The 12,372-nt window shown below is 35.9% G+C and overlaps 2 protein-coding genes, 5 non-coding genes and 1 pseudogene across 7 annotated transcripts; 6 read left to right on the top strand and 2 right to left on the bottom strand.

Moving 5' to 3' along the window:
• Nucleotides 1–525: 525 nt before the first annotated feature.
• On the bottom strand, nucleotides 526–3,102 carry LOC106387033 (agamous-like MADS-box protein AGL65). Its single transcript, XM_013826852.3, has 11 exons — nucleotides 2,918–3,102; nucleotides 2,670–2,729; nucleotides 2,551–2,569; nucleotides 2,383–2,447; nucleotides 2,273–2,288; nucleotides 2,112–2,173; nucleotides 1,921–2,017; nucleotides 1,750–1,800; nucleotides 1,542–1,678; nucleotides 1,033–1,459; nucleotides 526–946 (listed from the first exon to the last, which is right to left on the bottom strand). Exons 1-11 carry the CDS (start codon nucleotides 3,100–3,102, stop codon nucleotides 935–937), a joined length of 1,131 nt encoding a protein of 376 aa, XP_013682306.1. The 3' UTR covers nucleotides 526–934.
• Nucleotides 3,103–3,892: 790 nt separating this feature from the next.
• On the top strand, nucleotides 3,893–3,968 carry LOC125592202. Its single transcript, XR_007328048.1, has one exon. It is a non-coding gene; the product is annotated as a small nucleolar RNA Z267 (small nucleolar RNA).
• Nucleotides 3,969–4,093: 125 nt separating this feature from the next.
• LOC125592205 lies at nucleotides 4,094–4,192 on the top strand. The gene has a single exon (XR_007328049.1). It is a non-coding gene; the product is annotated as a small nucleolar RNA R44/J54/Z268 family (small nucleolar RNA).
• Nucleotides 4,193–4,335: 143 nt separating this feature from the next.
• On the top strand, nucleotides 4,336–4,435 carry LOC125592207. Its single transcript, XR_007328051.1, has one exon. It is a non-coding gene; the product is annotated as a small nucleolar RNA R44/J54/Z268 family (small nucleolar RNA).
• A 133-nt stretch (nucleotides 4,436–4,568) lies between these two features.
• LOC125592206 lies at nucleotides 4,569–4,668 on the top strand. The gene has a single exon (XR_007328050.1). It is a non-coding gene; the product is annotated as a small nucleolar RNA R44/J54/Z268 family (small nucleolar RNA).
• Nucleotides 4,669–4,733: 65 nt separating this feature from the next.
• Nucleotides 4,734–4,793, top strand: LOC125592234. Its single transcript, XR_007328073.1, has one exon. It is a non-coding gene; the product is annotated as a small nucleolar RNA snoR122 (small nucleolar RNA).
• A 265-nt stretch (nucleotides 4,794–5,058) lies between these two features.
• Nucleotides 5,059–6,586, bottom strand: LOC106387682 (annotated as a pseudogene).
• Nucleotides 6,587–8,477: 1,891 nt separating this feature from the next.
• On the top strand, nucleotides 8,478–9,849 carry BNAC08G18270D (2-hydroxy-palmitic acid dioxygenase mpo1). The gene is made up of 4 exons (XM_013827586.3): nucleotides 8,478–9,066; nucleotides 9,271–9,333; nucleotides 9,422–9,493; nucleotides 9,597–9,849. Exons 1-4 carry the CDS (start codon nucleotides 8,713–8,715, stop codon nucleotides 9,705–9,707), a joined length of 600 nt encoding a protein of 199 aa, XP_013683040.1. The 5' UTR covers nucleotides 8,478–8,712; the 3' UTR covers nucleotides 9,708–9,849.
• The last annotated feature ends 2,523 nt before the right edge of the window (nucleotides 9,850–12,372 follow it).

Below are 12,372 nucleotides of genomic sequence, written 5' to 3'. Positions count from 1 at the left end.
CAGAAAGAGTTCTTGCATATCAGATATCTGTTTATCCACTTGACCCATAATGATGAAGGAAATGAGATGATTCGCCATACTAATTTTAAACACGCAACATCATTGGCTTCCTTAATTGACCGCAGACCCAACATCATTGGCTTCCACCTTATAAACTTTTACATACACATACATGTGTACATTGACGTGAGCACCTTATAACTAAGTATTTACCACAACTGAAATATCTAATTTTCTCGGAAGTTAAAATATTATTTTTCTTAATGCTTCTTTCACTATCGACCAAATTGTAGTAAAATGATTTGTCTTAATAATTTTCTTTTATTTTTTTAACTATTATCTGTTTAGAAACTATAATATGAAACCATTGATTTGACATCACGACTATCTAAGATTCATAACATGAAAACAAAAAAAATAATAGTAATTTTTGATTATCACATGAAAAAAACCAAAAACATCAAACATTTTAACCGAACAAACCAAATAAATACTGATTTAAAATGATAGTTATATTTTAGGAGATTAAAAACCAAAAAACAACCTAAAACCAAACTGATATCTAGATTAAACAGATTAATATCTCCTTATTAAAAACTAACAAAACTAATAATCACATTCCGCGCAAGGCGCGGGTTATTACCTAGTGTTGTGTAACATGATACCATCTTTTGTTGTCTCAAACACTTAAACAACATCTATAAAGAAACTATACATATTGATTATATTTTATCAGTTTTACAAAATAGTATATGATCTCTTATATACAAAATGTCTAAAACTCCTCTTGAGTATATGACATAAGCTTCTCATACATACAAACACATATACACACTCCCTCTATATATTACAACAATGGCTCAAACTCGTCCTTGGTCATACGTAAAGTCATCATCCATAGTATATGTTACATGATGAGCGCTCTCCGTAGTTATTAGTTTGGTTGCTGCAATCACCAAATATACAGAGACAAATTTAGTTTGGTGGATCACATAGTTAGAGAGTTCCTATGGAAGGTGAGAACACACAGACCTGGTTGTAAGATGCTTGACCAAACATTGAACCTGGAACCCAATTTTGATGATGCTGATAATGATAATGATGATGATCAGTGCCAAACATGGATTGATCATGGGGGTTTTGAAAGCAGCCACCATTATTAGCTGTTGGATTATACATTGATGAAGGATCTTGCTGCTGCTGCTGTTGTTGTTGTTGCAAGTTGTTCAACTCCATTTCAGATTTTATCTTCTTTTCTTGATCTTCGTCCATTCCAAGAGTAGTACCAAATGATGAACGATATGAAAACTCTTCCCCAATCTGTTGTAAGCCCAAACAACCGTGTCCTTGTTGTTCTAACTGCTCAAACTGCTGTCCTTGGTTGCTACACATCTGATCTTCTTGTTTTACAGGCTCAAAGAAGCCGTTTGAGTAAATAGGATTCACACCATCCATCTCTCTGTTTTCAAATCAGCATAGCATTACTTAAGAGAGCATTCAAAGTAAAAAGTTTGTACATATTGTGAGTTATAGACTCTTACCTATGAGGAAGAAAGCTGGATTCACCAGGTAATATTGTTTCTTGGTTATCGTTATTAGGAAGCCAAGACATCGAGTGAGCTTCTTGCATACTTTTATTACCTTCCATTGCTAACGGCAACTGTATCCCGCTGTGAAACTGCAGTTTAACACTTGTTAAGAATTGTTCTGATGAAGACAGAGATAGGAAAGGAGACGAATGGTTTTAACCTGTGTTGTTGTACAATCTAATGGCAAAAGTTGGTTCTTTGTGTAATGTTCCTGCATAGAAGCAAACCATCTTTGGTTATTTTATTTCATATGAAATTCAGAAAGGTGACATGAAATCATGAATCTTTGGTCTATTTGATTAACTTAAAAGGAAAATAAAAAATAACAAACCTTGTGAAACTGGATTCTTTCAATAGATTTCCTCAATGATTCTTCCAATAAATTGAGGTGCTCAGTGTTTTCTATTCTATCGATGTTCGTCCAACAACTGAAAGCAGCCACAAGAATATGAAGATTCATAATATGACTGAAACTAGATTTTAAGACACTTGAAAACTCAATAAACTAAAGAAGATTCACACCTTAGCCTCCTATGACACTCCATAAGCTGAGCTTGGGAAATGGCTACTTGGTTACTTAGACCCTGTCATGTGGCAAGGTTAACAATTTTTTTAGCAATCTGACTTAGAGAGGTTTAAAAGTATCTAACAAATTCAAGAACCAATGATGGTCGATACGCAACCTCAATAGTTTGATTCCTGCAAAATAGAAAGAAGACAGCATTTCAGATATCCCATAGGCATATAAATCACAAAAGTATGGTCATTAGATTATAAGAATTCATGCTGTCACCTTGCTCCTAAAAACTCGTGTATATTTACATCATGATCAAGTTTCTTAAAAGTCTTCTTCAATGCCTGTAACCGAGCAAAACAAATAAGCTCAATTTTGTGTTTCAAACAAATCAAACAAAGAGGATGTATATAAAAGAGGAAATGCAGTGAGTTTTTTTTTATTTACTTCAAGGCTCTCCAATTTCCTGATATGTCAAAAAAAAAACAAGATACTTTTATTTTAGTCTCCTAGCAACAAATTACATCAATCCATTTTTCTTATAAAAATCATAATGCTTACCATACCTTTTTGTCCTTTCTTGTGGAGTTAATTGTGCAAACTTAGAAATAACCTCTTCAATGCAACTGTAAGAAACCATGTAAAATCAGTTAGTTGTAGGAAAAACTAGATCTTCAATCCATCTAGTAATACTATTTCTTATCATCCAACCACCACATTCTATCTAAATCCATATAAGCAACTTTATGAGTTCCTAAACCAAAATCTGTAAAGAAAACTTATATTGAGAATGTTTTTTTGACACTTTTCTTACCTGTGTTCTCCATGGAAAACGGTAGGCTTTCCGGTAGGAGAAAACATAAGAAGAACAATATCAATGTCACACAAAATGGATAACTCTTTGGCTTTCTTCAGGATCCCACTTTTTCTCTTTGAGTATGTAACTTGCCTGTTCCCTGTGCTCTCAAGCCGTTTAATCTTCAACTTAACCCTACCCATCCTGTTAAAAAAAGCTTAACTGCATCAAAACCACATGAACAAAAACACACAAAAGGATGAGTTTTTATTTCGAATAGTACTCACTTCGTTCTCTATGCAGGTGACTCAACGCTTCAAAAAAAAAAACTTTATCGTTTAATGAGTTATTTAGCAAATGATCAAGCAGAAGAAAGAAAACATCCAAAGCTTTGAATATGGAGACGTCTAAACTTGGACATAGAGTCTCTCTCCCTCTAGAGAACAAAATTCACTGTAACGGAAGATTTAAAAAGGTTATTTTGCAGCAGAGACAGAGAAAAAAATGAGCTCTGGAGGACGAATGTAAAAAAAAAGCACTAAAAGAGATTGTCCCAAGAAAGAAGAAGAAGGAAAAAAGTTGAATAAGAGAAAAAGGAAGTTTAATGGTGGAACAGAGAGAAAGCTCACAAAAGCAGACGAAGGGAGAAGCTTGGATTTCGCGGGAAACTTAAACGTCCACCAACAGAATTGTGTGCTCTCTGTAGAGAGAGAGAGAGAACCGGTTTTGTTTAATCAAATTGCTTTCCAAAGTAGACATAAACCGGCATTGCCTCAAATCAGTTAAATTTCATGCTAGTTGGGCCACAGTATGTCAAAGCCCATTAGTACCTTCAAACTTGTCTCTGCCCTAATTTTAACACCGCCTCTGTTCTTGTATATAATATTCTTCTCTAGACCACAAGTTTTGTACAATGTTTTGTCTTGAGGCTCGAGGTTTCCGATTCGATCTTACTATGGTCTCGTTGTGTTTTTCTGCTGTCTTCGATTGTTCTTGATGCCTGTGATGGTGTTAAATATACTTTGAGAGATTAATCTCTAGGAAAAAGAAATCAAATCTGAGGCTACCACATCTTAGCTAATATCTCTTTTCTTGATTATGTATAGCTTTTGCTCTTGAGCTTGAATTGTTTTTGAAGTTCCTTTGTGTAACTTGTGTTCTGATTTGGTTTCCTTTGGGGGGTTTTCATGGATTAGTGCAAGTGACGATGAAAAGACAGGGACATCAGAATCTCCTTTTGTTAGGAGATGAGAATGATGATTAATGTCTAAATGGGAATCTCTCTGATGCACATGTTATAAATTATATCCAGGAGTTTTCAATATTGACCTAGTCTTTTTTTTTTATTAATTCAGTATCAAGATGTTGAGTATGTTACAGTTCTTTTGGCTTCACTAGAGATGTTTTGCTTTTTTCTCTAGAGTTCTTGATTGATTATTGCAAGTGACGATGAAAAGACAGGGACATCAGAGATTCTCCGGTTAGGAAAATTGAGAATGATGATTAATGTCTAAATGGGAATCTCTCTGATGCACATGTTACGTAATATCCTAGATTTTTCAATTTTTACCTAGTATTTTTTAATTACTTATCAAGATGATAAGTATGTTACAGTTCTTTTGACTCCATTGGATGTTAATGTCTGTTTTAGTAGAGGTTTTAATTGATTGGTGCAAGTGACGATGAAAAGACAGGGACATCAGAGATTCTCCGATTAGGAGAATCTAAAATGATGACTAATGTCTAAATGGGAATCTCTCTGATGCACTTAACTAATAATCTTTAAATTGTTTTTCCTTTGCTTTATCAATATTGTTTGTTTGGTTGTTTCTTTTGCCAATGATATAATTTTACAATTGCACGTACAATCAGATTTTCAGTGAGGTCTGAAAGAAACTGTAAATTGTTTATAATTTGTCTATAAACTTAGTTTCTGCTTATTTGCATTTAAAGTTTGGTCCGTTCAAACCCTTCGATCCATAGAGTTGATTTGGTGATTGAGCTATTCTTACAGGAAGAGTCACTTCTTCCAACACAAGAAGCTGAGATCTACCTAACAAAAAGATTCTGAAGATCTACATGGTAGATCGAGTTTGTACATATGAGATAATGATATTAATCCAAGGCCTTATACTTCATAGTGAATTGTGGTCATGGAATACTCGTTGCAAAATATTGGGCGATTGATTCTTTTAAATGTAATTCAGTACGATATCAATAGAACGGTTTTTACCGCACATAAAATAAATTGAACCTCTTCTATCAACAAACTTTAACACTATAAACACTAACCAAGTAAACCCAAAAAGACAAAAAGTTCCGCAAATGAGTCATCATCCTCCTATCAGGACAAACATGTTCAAGACAAGAACATCATTAACAAAGAGAATCAAGACTCTCCGTCCTACTTCGAACAATCCGATTAAAAACTTCTCTGACTTTCCTCTCAAACGGATCCAACCCCTTCTTCAAAACCTCATGAACCTCCACAAACTCCTCAACTCTCTCTTTCACCTCAACCTCCTCCTCCTCACTCAACGGAAAACGAATCGAATCAACCAACTCACTCATAACCCTCGAACTCTTCTCAATCCGATCAATCTCCATAAGCAACCCACAACAATTCTTCCTATCCCTCCTCTTCGATTCCTCCACAATCCTATCGTGCAACGACATAACCGGAACCGCCCACTGGTAATGCCTCGGCACAGAGAAGTTCACTTGCAACCCACGGTCCTGACACGGAATCGCAGCCACCAAAACCCACATCACAAACAACAAAACCGACGCCATCGTATAAACCGGTACAGCTAAACCGTTACTCGCCGCGACGTCGTTTTGCCGAGGCGCGGTTAAATTATTCGCCAACGCTTGTAACTGCTTGGAAGCTGACCACGATCTCGAGACGCTCCACGAGAGAGATCTCGAGACAATCGAACGGTTGTGATTGTCTTTAGTTCTCCCGAACGAACGGTTGCGATGAGACGCGTTCGAAGACTGATCTTTCTCGTCGAGCATTCCGATCGCTAAATCGACCAGAGCCTTCTTAGCTCGCCGGAGCTGACCTTCTCCGATAAGACGGCGACTGTGTAAAGCCGAGATAACGATGTCGGAGAGTTTCCGCCACTGGCGGATCCGCTCGATTCCGTAGCGGATCGCGTTGCAGACGTCGAGGGCTTTGACGGTCCGTTCGAAATAATCGGAGAGGAGACGGTCCGTCGGAGGTTTGGAGATGATCAGCGAGCGGTGGTTGAAGACGATGGCTCGGAACTCGTCTTGGCAGCTGAGGAAGGAGTCGAGGAGCTTTCCGATCCATGAGAGGGAGAGAATCTCGCCGGAGGAGGCGTTGAGGTCGTTGAACTTCTCGGCGACTTGTCTTTGGAAAGAGTCGAGCTCAGCTTCCATGTTGGTTGGTTCTTGGTGGTGGGTTGAGTCGGCTTGGTCTCGCCGTGAAGTTAGTAACGACCTCCCGAATGATCCCTTGAAAGTCAGTTGCTGGCATTCTCAGTGGAGATGCCAAGTTCAAACTGTTTTAACCGAAAAATTTAGGTTGGTTCTTTTTCGTTGAGAGAGTGATGATGATTGGTGAATGCTAGGAGAGATGAGTTTATAAAGCGATAATAATGACCGCGTATTTTAATATTTGCTTTATAAATAACACTTCAATACTATAGTACATTATATTATCATTTTACCCTTTTTTTTGTTTTTGTTTGCTGCCTGTGAGTCTATTGTTTTAATGTTTTTCATTATAAAACAAGTATCAAAAGAAACGTCTGACGAAAAGCTAAACTTGATTTGTTGTGTTCTCACTGCTTTAGATTATCTTTTTTTTCTTTCTCTTTTTGTTTTCTCGTCACAGAACACGCAGTGTACACGTCTAGGAGTAATAAAATAATCCATCTAAATGATACAAGATCTGCAATGGGGGTAGTTTAAAATCCCAGTTACGGGGCTGTTATATTTGAGGTCGAGAATGAGACACTAGTGGGAGCCACGTGGATATCTTCTAAAAGATGGGGGCTGTGACGGGAGACTAGGTCAATGCAATGCACTGCACATGTGGAAGAAAAACAGCCAAGTCTTCGTTGGCGCGTAATGAAGAAGAGAGACCAAAAGGACTCGGTCTTGTTGATTCGTTCTCTTCTTTCTTCTTTCCCGAAAGCTACTTGGTATTAAAAACTCTAAAACAATTCTCTGTTTTTTTGGGGTAGATTTTCGGATATAGTTCGTACCAGATCTAACATATAACATATTTGTAACACCCGTCTCATCCTCTCTCGGAAACGGTGTGTTACTAACCGAAAAATAACAAATTAAACCGATTTATAAAACCGAATAACATGTCAAACCTTTTAATCAAATAATTTCCAAATAAAACAAGTTTATAATTTAAAACCAAATACATTAAATCGAGAAATTAATTAAAACCGAAATAAAATACAACGATCCCAAGACACAAATCCGTCCACATATTCAACTACTCGTCATGTTCACCTGCAAGGGAAATAAAGAGGGGTGAGTAACAAGAGAGTTACTCCGTAAGGTATGGGATGCTAAACCGCAAACCACTGATTCAGTACATAGCACTACGACCATGTAGGCATAGCTCTAGCATGAAACAACCACAGTGTCTAATACACCACATAAAACATCCAGTGTGCTGATAGTACATGCTATTCTATGCACCTCGCATTTCCTCATAAAGATATATGTATATCTCCAGACGTACAGTAGTCCATCTTTGTACTCCCAGAATCTGCGCGTCGGCGACTGATACAAACGTCTTTGTACCCCCACAATCTCATTGCTTGTTGGCGGCTTACACAAACGTCTTTGTGCACCCGTAATCATACTGCTCGTTGGCGGTTTACACAAACGTCTTTGTGCATCCGCAATCACACTGCTCGTCGGCTGCTTACACAACCGTCTATGTGCAGCCGCGATCACAACAAGAACAAGAAGCTTCATTATTAAATTCGTAGTTAGAAATGATTACTTACACATAGCCAAATAATTTGTATTTTTCTACTGAACTTTCGTATTGTATGTAAAGAGGAAAGAAGGCTTAAGGTTACTGAGGCCCATTATAAAAATTCCCATGTATCAGTAGAACCCAAGTTTTTTTTTTTTTTTTTTTTTTGTAACTTGTCTTTCAAAAACCCAAGTTGAACCAAGAGAGATAAGACTTTCAATAAAATGCAGCCCAAAGAGGCCCAGAAGCTTAAGACAAACAAACCTTCATATTCCTTCCTCCTCAAGTGTTCCATTTAGCAAATCATTACATCATTTATACAAGGAAAAAAAATGTTTAAGAAATCTGCTTAGGCTACAATACAAGAGGAAACGAGTAACGGTAATTGCCTTAAATTGGTAAGATATATCCACATAACCAAACCATCCACGTTTGTATACATCCCATGTATTATCAGTTACATCCCATCTGCGCAGGTTAGCAATGACAGAAAATGACAGAACAACGTTCGTCCAGTCAAAAATCAAACTTGCCGGTTCGGTCTTTTCCCCTCGCGGATAATCAACTCTCTATATGCGCAAAACAGCAATGCCAGAACACGTTAACCGTCTAAAAAGCGCATAATAGTAATGACAGTACATGTTCATTTCAGACAAAAGCGCATGTTAGCATAAAAATCGTACCTTTATCGTCTTCTTCCCGTGTCTCTCTGTAAATCTTCCTGTTTAAGCGAAGGCGACGATACTATTTCAATCCCCCCCCCCCCCCCAACTTCCCCTTTCAACGCATTATCAACATCTCTCTCTCTCTCTTAGCGAAAACAAAATTCTCTCTTTGCATGATGGGATTGCTCGATCTGGAGAAGCACTTCGCCTTCTACGGCGCTTACCACAGCAACCCAATCAACATCGTAATCCACATCATCTTCGTGTGGCCCATCGTCTTCACAGCCTTGCTTCTCCTCTACCCCGCGTCCCCAATTTACGACCTTTCTCAATTAGGGTTTCCTCAGTTGATGACCCTCGACGGCGTTCTGAGGTTAAACGTTGGGTTTGTCGTCACGGTGGCGTATGCTCTGTTCTACATCTGTTTGGATAAAAAATCTGGGTTCGTAGCGGCTCTCATGTGTTTCGCTTGCTGGGTTGGTTCCAGTGTCCTCGCTGATCGATTAGGACCTTCTCTTGCCGTAAAGGTTTGATCTTTTTTCTCTCTTTTGTCTGAATGTAAAAAAAGTTTGTCTTTTTCTTGGAGGAGGAGTGTATTTATGAGAGCATGTGCATCCATGTGTGCGTGTGTGTTTCATGTTTTGTATCATTTGATTAGTCTGTTATGGATTCCCTATTCGAAATCCATCTGTTTTGTAGACACTATAACAATTTTCCCTGTATTTTCTTAGGTTGGATTAGCATCTCAGCTGTTATGTTGGACCGGGCAGTTTCTTGGCCATGGATTATTCGAGGTTAGCCCTTGTTTTTTATTTGTCACATCTCATCAGTTTTCACGAGGCCTAAAACAGGTATTGTTGATTTCTTGTCTACTCTTAACAGAAACGAGCACCTGCGCTATTAGACAATCTAGCCCAAGCTTTTCTAATGGCTCCTTTCTTCGTGTTGCTTGAGGTGAAGTTGTTTTTGTTTTCTTTCTCTCCAACTAAATTCTTTCTGCTGTTGTTATACTCAGAAAACATGGAAAGCTAATGTGGAATTGTGTGAATGAATACAGATTCTTCAATTGGTTTTCGGGTATGAGCCATATCCAGGTTTTCAAGCTCGTGTGAACGCCAAGGTAGAAAGTAGCATAAAGGAATGGAGAGAAAAGAAGCAGATCAAGTAGACTAAGCTCACATAAGCTTTGGATCATATAAACCTAAACCCATTGTAATGTTTCTATGTTAAAGTTCCACATAATAACAAGACCACCAATTGATGGATTTGTGTATAACTATGTTTCAATATATCGAACGGAACTTGAAAGATGAACAATATTTTATAGGACGTACATGTTGGTCGACAGTGCCGACTTGTAGAGGCCAGAGGCGAGTTTTAAAAACACTATTGCATTTTACAAAATCTTTTTACTTCAATTTTTACAAAAATATATTATATATTATAGTGTTTCAAAAAAATATTACCCAAACATTTTTTTTTACCATATTCTTATAAAAGTACAAAAATTTAAAGCATGACCCAAAACTTTTAAATTTGTAATATAAAAAACAAGGATTAATCTTTGAATTAAAATATTCATAATATGAAAAAATAGAGGTTTGACTAAATATAGTAAAACAATAAAATAAATTTATAATTTTTTTACCTGTCTAATAAATTTGAAAATGAGCCTGACTCATAGCATGGAAAATAAATAAGGAAAATATGAGTCAAATGTTTGTAGTTTTTAAGTAGATCTTTATATTATTTAAAACACAACAAATTTTATCACAAAACTAATTATTTTAAACACAAGTAAAACTCAAATTCATATAAAAATCTAACTAAAAGAATAAGTTAAGCACTATATAAATCTCGCGTAGAGAACGAAACTCTAAAAAACATGGAGGGAATTTTTGAACAGTCGAAGGAATCTCGCCTAGTATTGATAAGCTTATACCGGCATACATAATCGTATATCATCTCTTCGATTCACTAGAAATCATAGACCGGAGGAATTGCTCAAAAGATGGTTTGCAACACATTAGTTTTTCTCAGCAGCCAATTCTTTTATTCTTTTGATTTTTTTCTCTTTATAGAGTTTTCTATAGATCTACTGTAAATGTTCTACCATATTGATCAATAAATTTGATATTTCATCCAAAAAACCACCATATAAAAATGATTTTGGTAGTTAGAGGATCCTTGGGCCCCAACTCCCAAGGCCTATATGCCTTTTCAAATTGCTGTAGGTACGGTCTTGTTGGTCGATCTCGAGATGTAATTGACACTCCAGACTTTCCAGTGTTCACCATAACGATCCAACTAATGTTCTAAACCTCATCCTCTGCTTTTTTAGAAGTTTTGGTTTTTGGGTTTACTCGGTTTGAGGTCTTCATATCGGGACCACAAAAAATTTGATCCATTTGGTGCAACAAAACTTGAAGTTAGGTTCCAGTTTGCTTGCGATTTCGCGACATAAAAGTAAAAAGAAGATATCAGTGATCTTAGATTGATTTGATTAGACTAGTTTTAGATCGGTTTGATTGTTTTCTTTGAAGGCATCACCAGATTCACCATGTTTGTGACAAATGTTGGAAGGAGATAAAAATCCCAAACCGTACTGCTGTGCTGTCAAATAATAATGGTACGTTAACTTACTGCTATAGCCTATAGAATGGCAAGATGTAACCTCTATTACCGTATGAGATTTTTTGAATATATGGCCATCCTTGAATCTTAGTCAATAATTTGATTTCAGAATAATGTCACTATATTAGAATGAATGGACGGATTCCGACGTTTTGGTCCCTCTGATCACCATGGTTATCCCCACCAAGGGAGACATGCAATGGTTCATGATACTTGTGTGCGTTTTCCCTGTTGCCTCTTGGAAGTAGACAATACGTTTCACAAACACTCAAACAGTGTGGTCTACGTTGTTTTCACATATATTATTTTAAAAAAATATATTTTAATATATTATTTTAATTGATTATGCTAATTAACGAACTAAAAATACACATGAATTAAAAAATATCAAATATTTACACTGAATATATAAAACATATATTTATACTAAATAATTTTAAAAGTTAAAATGACACTAATATAAGATAAACTGAATAATTAGTTTTTCAGAGTCACCTACTATAATTATCATTGGTATTAAAAAGTTTATGGCAATCTTCCCTTGGACTAAGATTTTGTAAGCTTAAGTTATTGTTGAATATTAATCCAAGTCATAAGTTTAACTAGACCCTGACCCGCGCGCCAGCGCGGATTTGAATTTTTGGTTTTTGATTATTTATGTAACTAAATAATGTATTTGTAATATTTGATGTATTATATTCACCAAGTAAATAATTTTTTTGGCATCTTAAACCATCTATTTACTATGAATATTCGATATCATATAAAAAATTGAACAAATAGACGTAATTAGAGAATTGTAGACGATATATAAAAACAATGGTTATTAATGTAAAATATGAAGAAATATTATATTATGACTTAGTATGGCATAAAAGATTATAAATTAGTTATACATGTTTAAAGAAAATAAAATGATTTTTAAACTTCTATGAGAAATTTAACATATAAAAAAGGGCGATGAATTAGTCATCAAATTGTAAATAATTTCATAATTTTATTAAATATAAATTATTTATAGTCTTTGTTTTTCTTCAAGATAATTATTAAATGTCCATAACATTAATATGTTAAAATACCATATTATGAAAGCCCATGTTGTAACCGTTTTTTTCCGGGAAGTGTAACAAAAAAAAATTACATTTAACTCTTCGTTTTGTTTAAGTTTGTGTCGGTAAAAGATTAAAAAAATCTCTCTA

Source organism: Brassica napus, chromosome C8, assembly GCF_020379485.1.
Source record: "Brassica napus cultivar Da-Ae chromosome C8, Da-Ae, whole genome shotgun sequence".
Taxonomy (NCBI): Eukaryota; Viridiplantae; Streptophyta; class Magnoliopsida; order Brassicales; family Brassicaceae; genus Brassica; species Brassica napus.
This window is presented reverse-complemented; position numbering and strand designations above follow the sequence as displayed.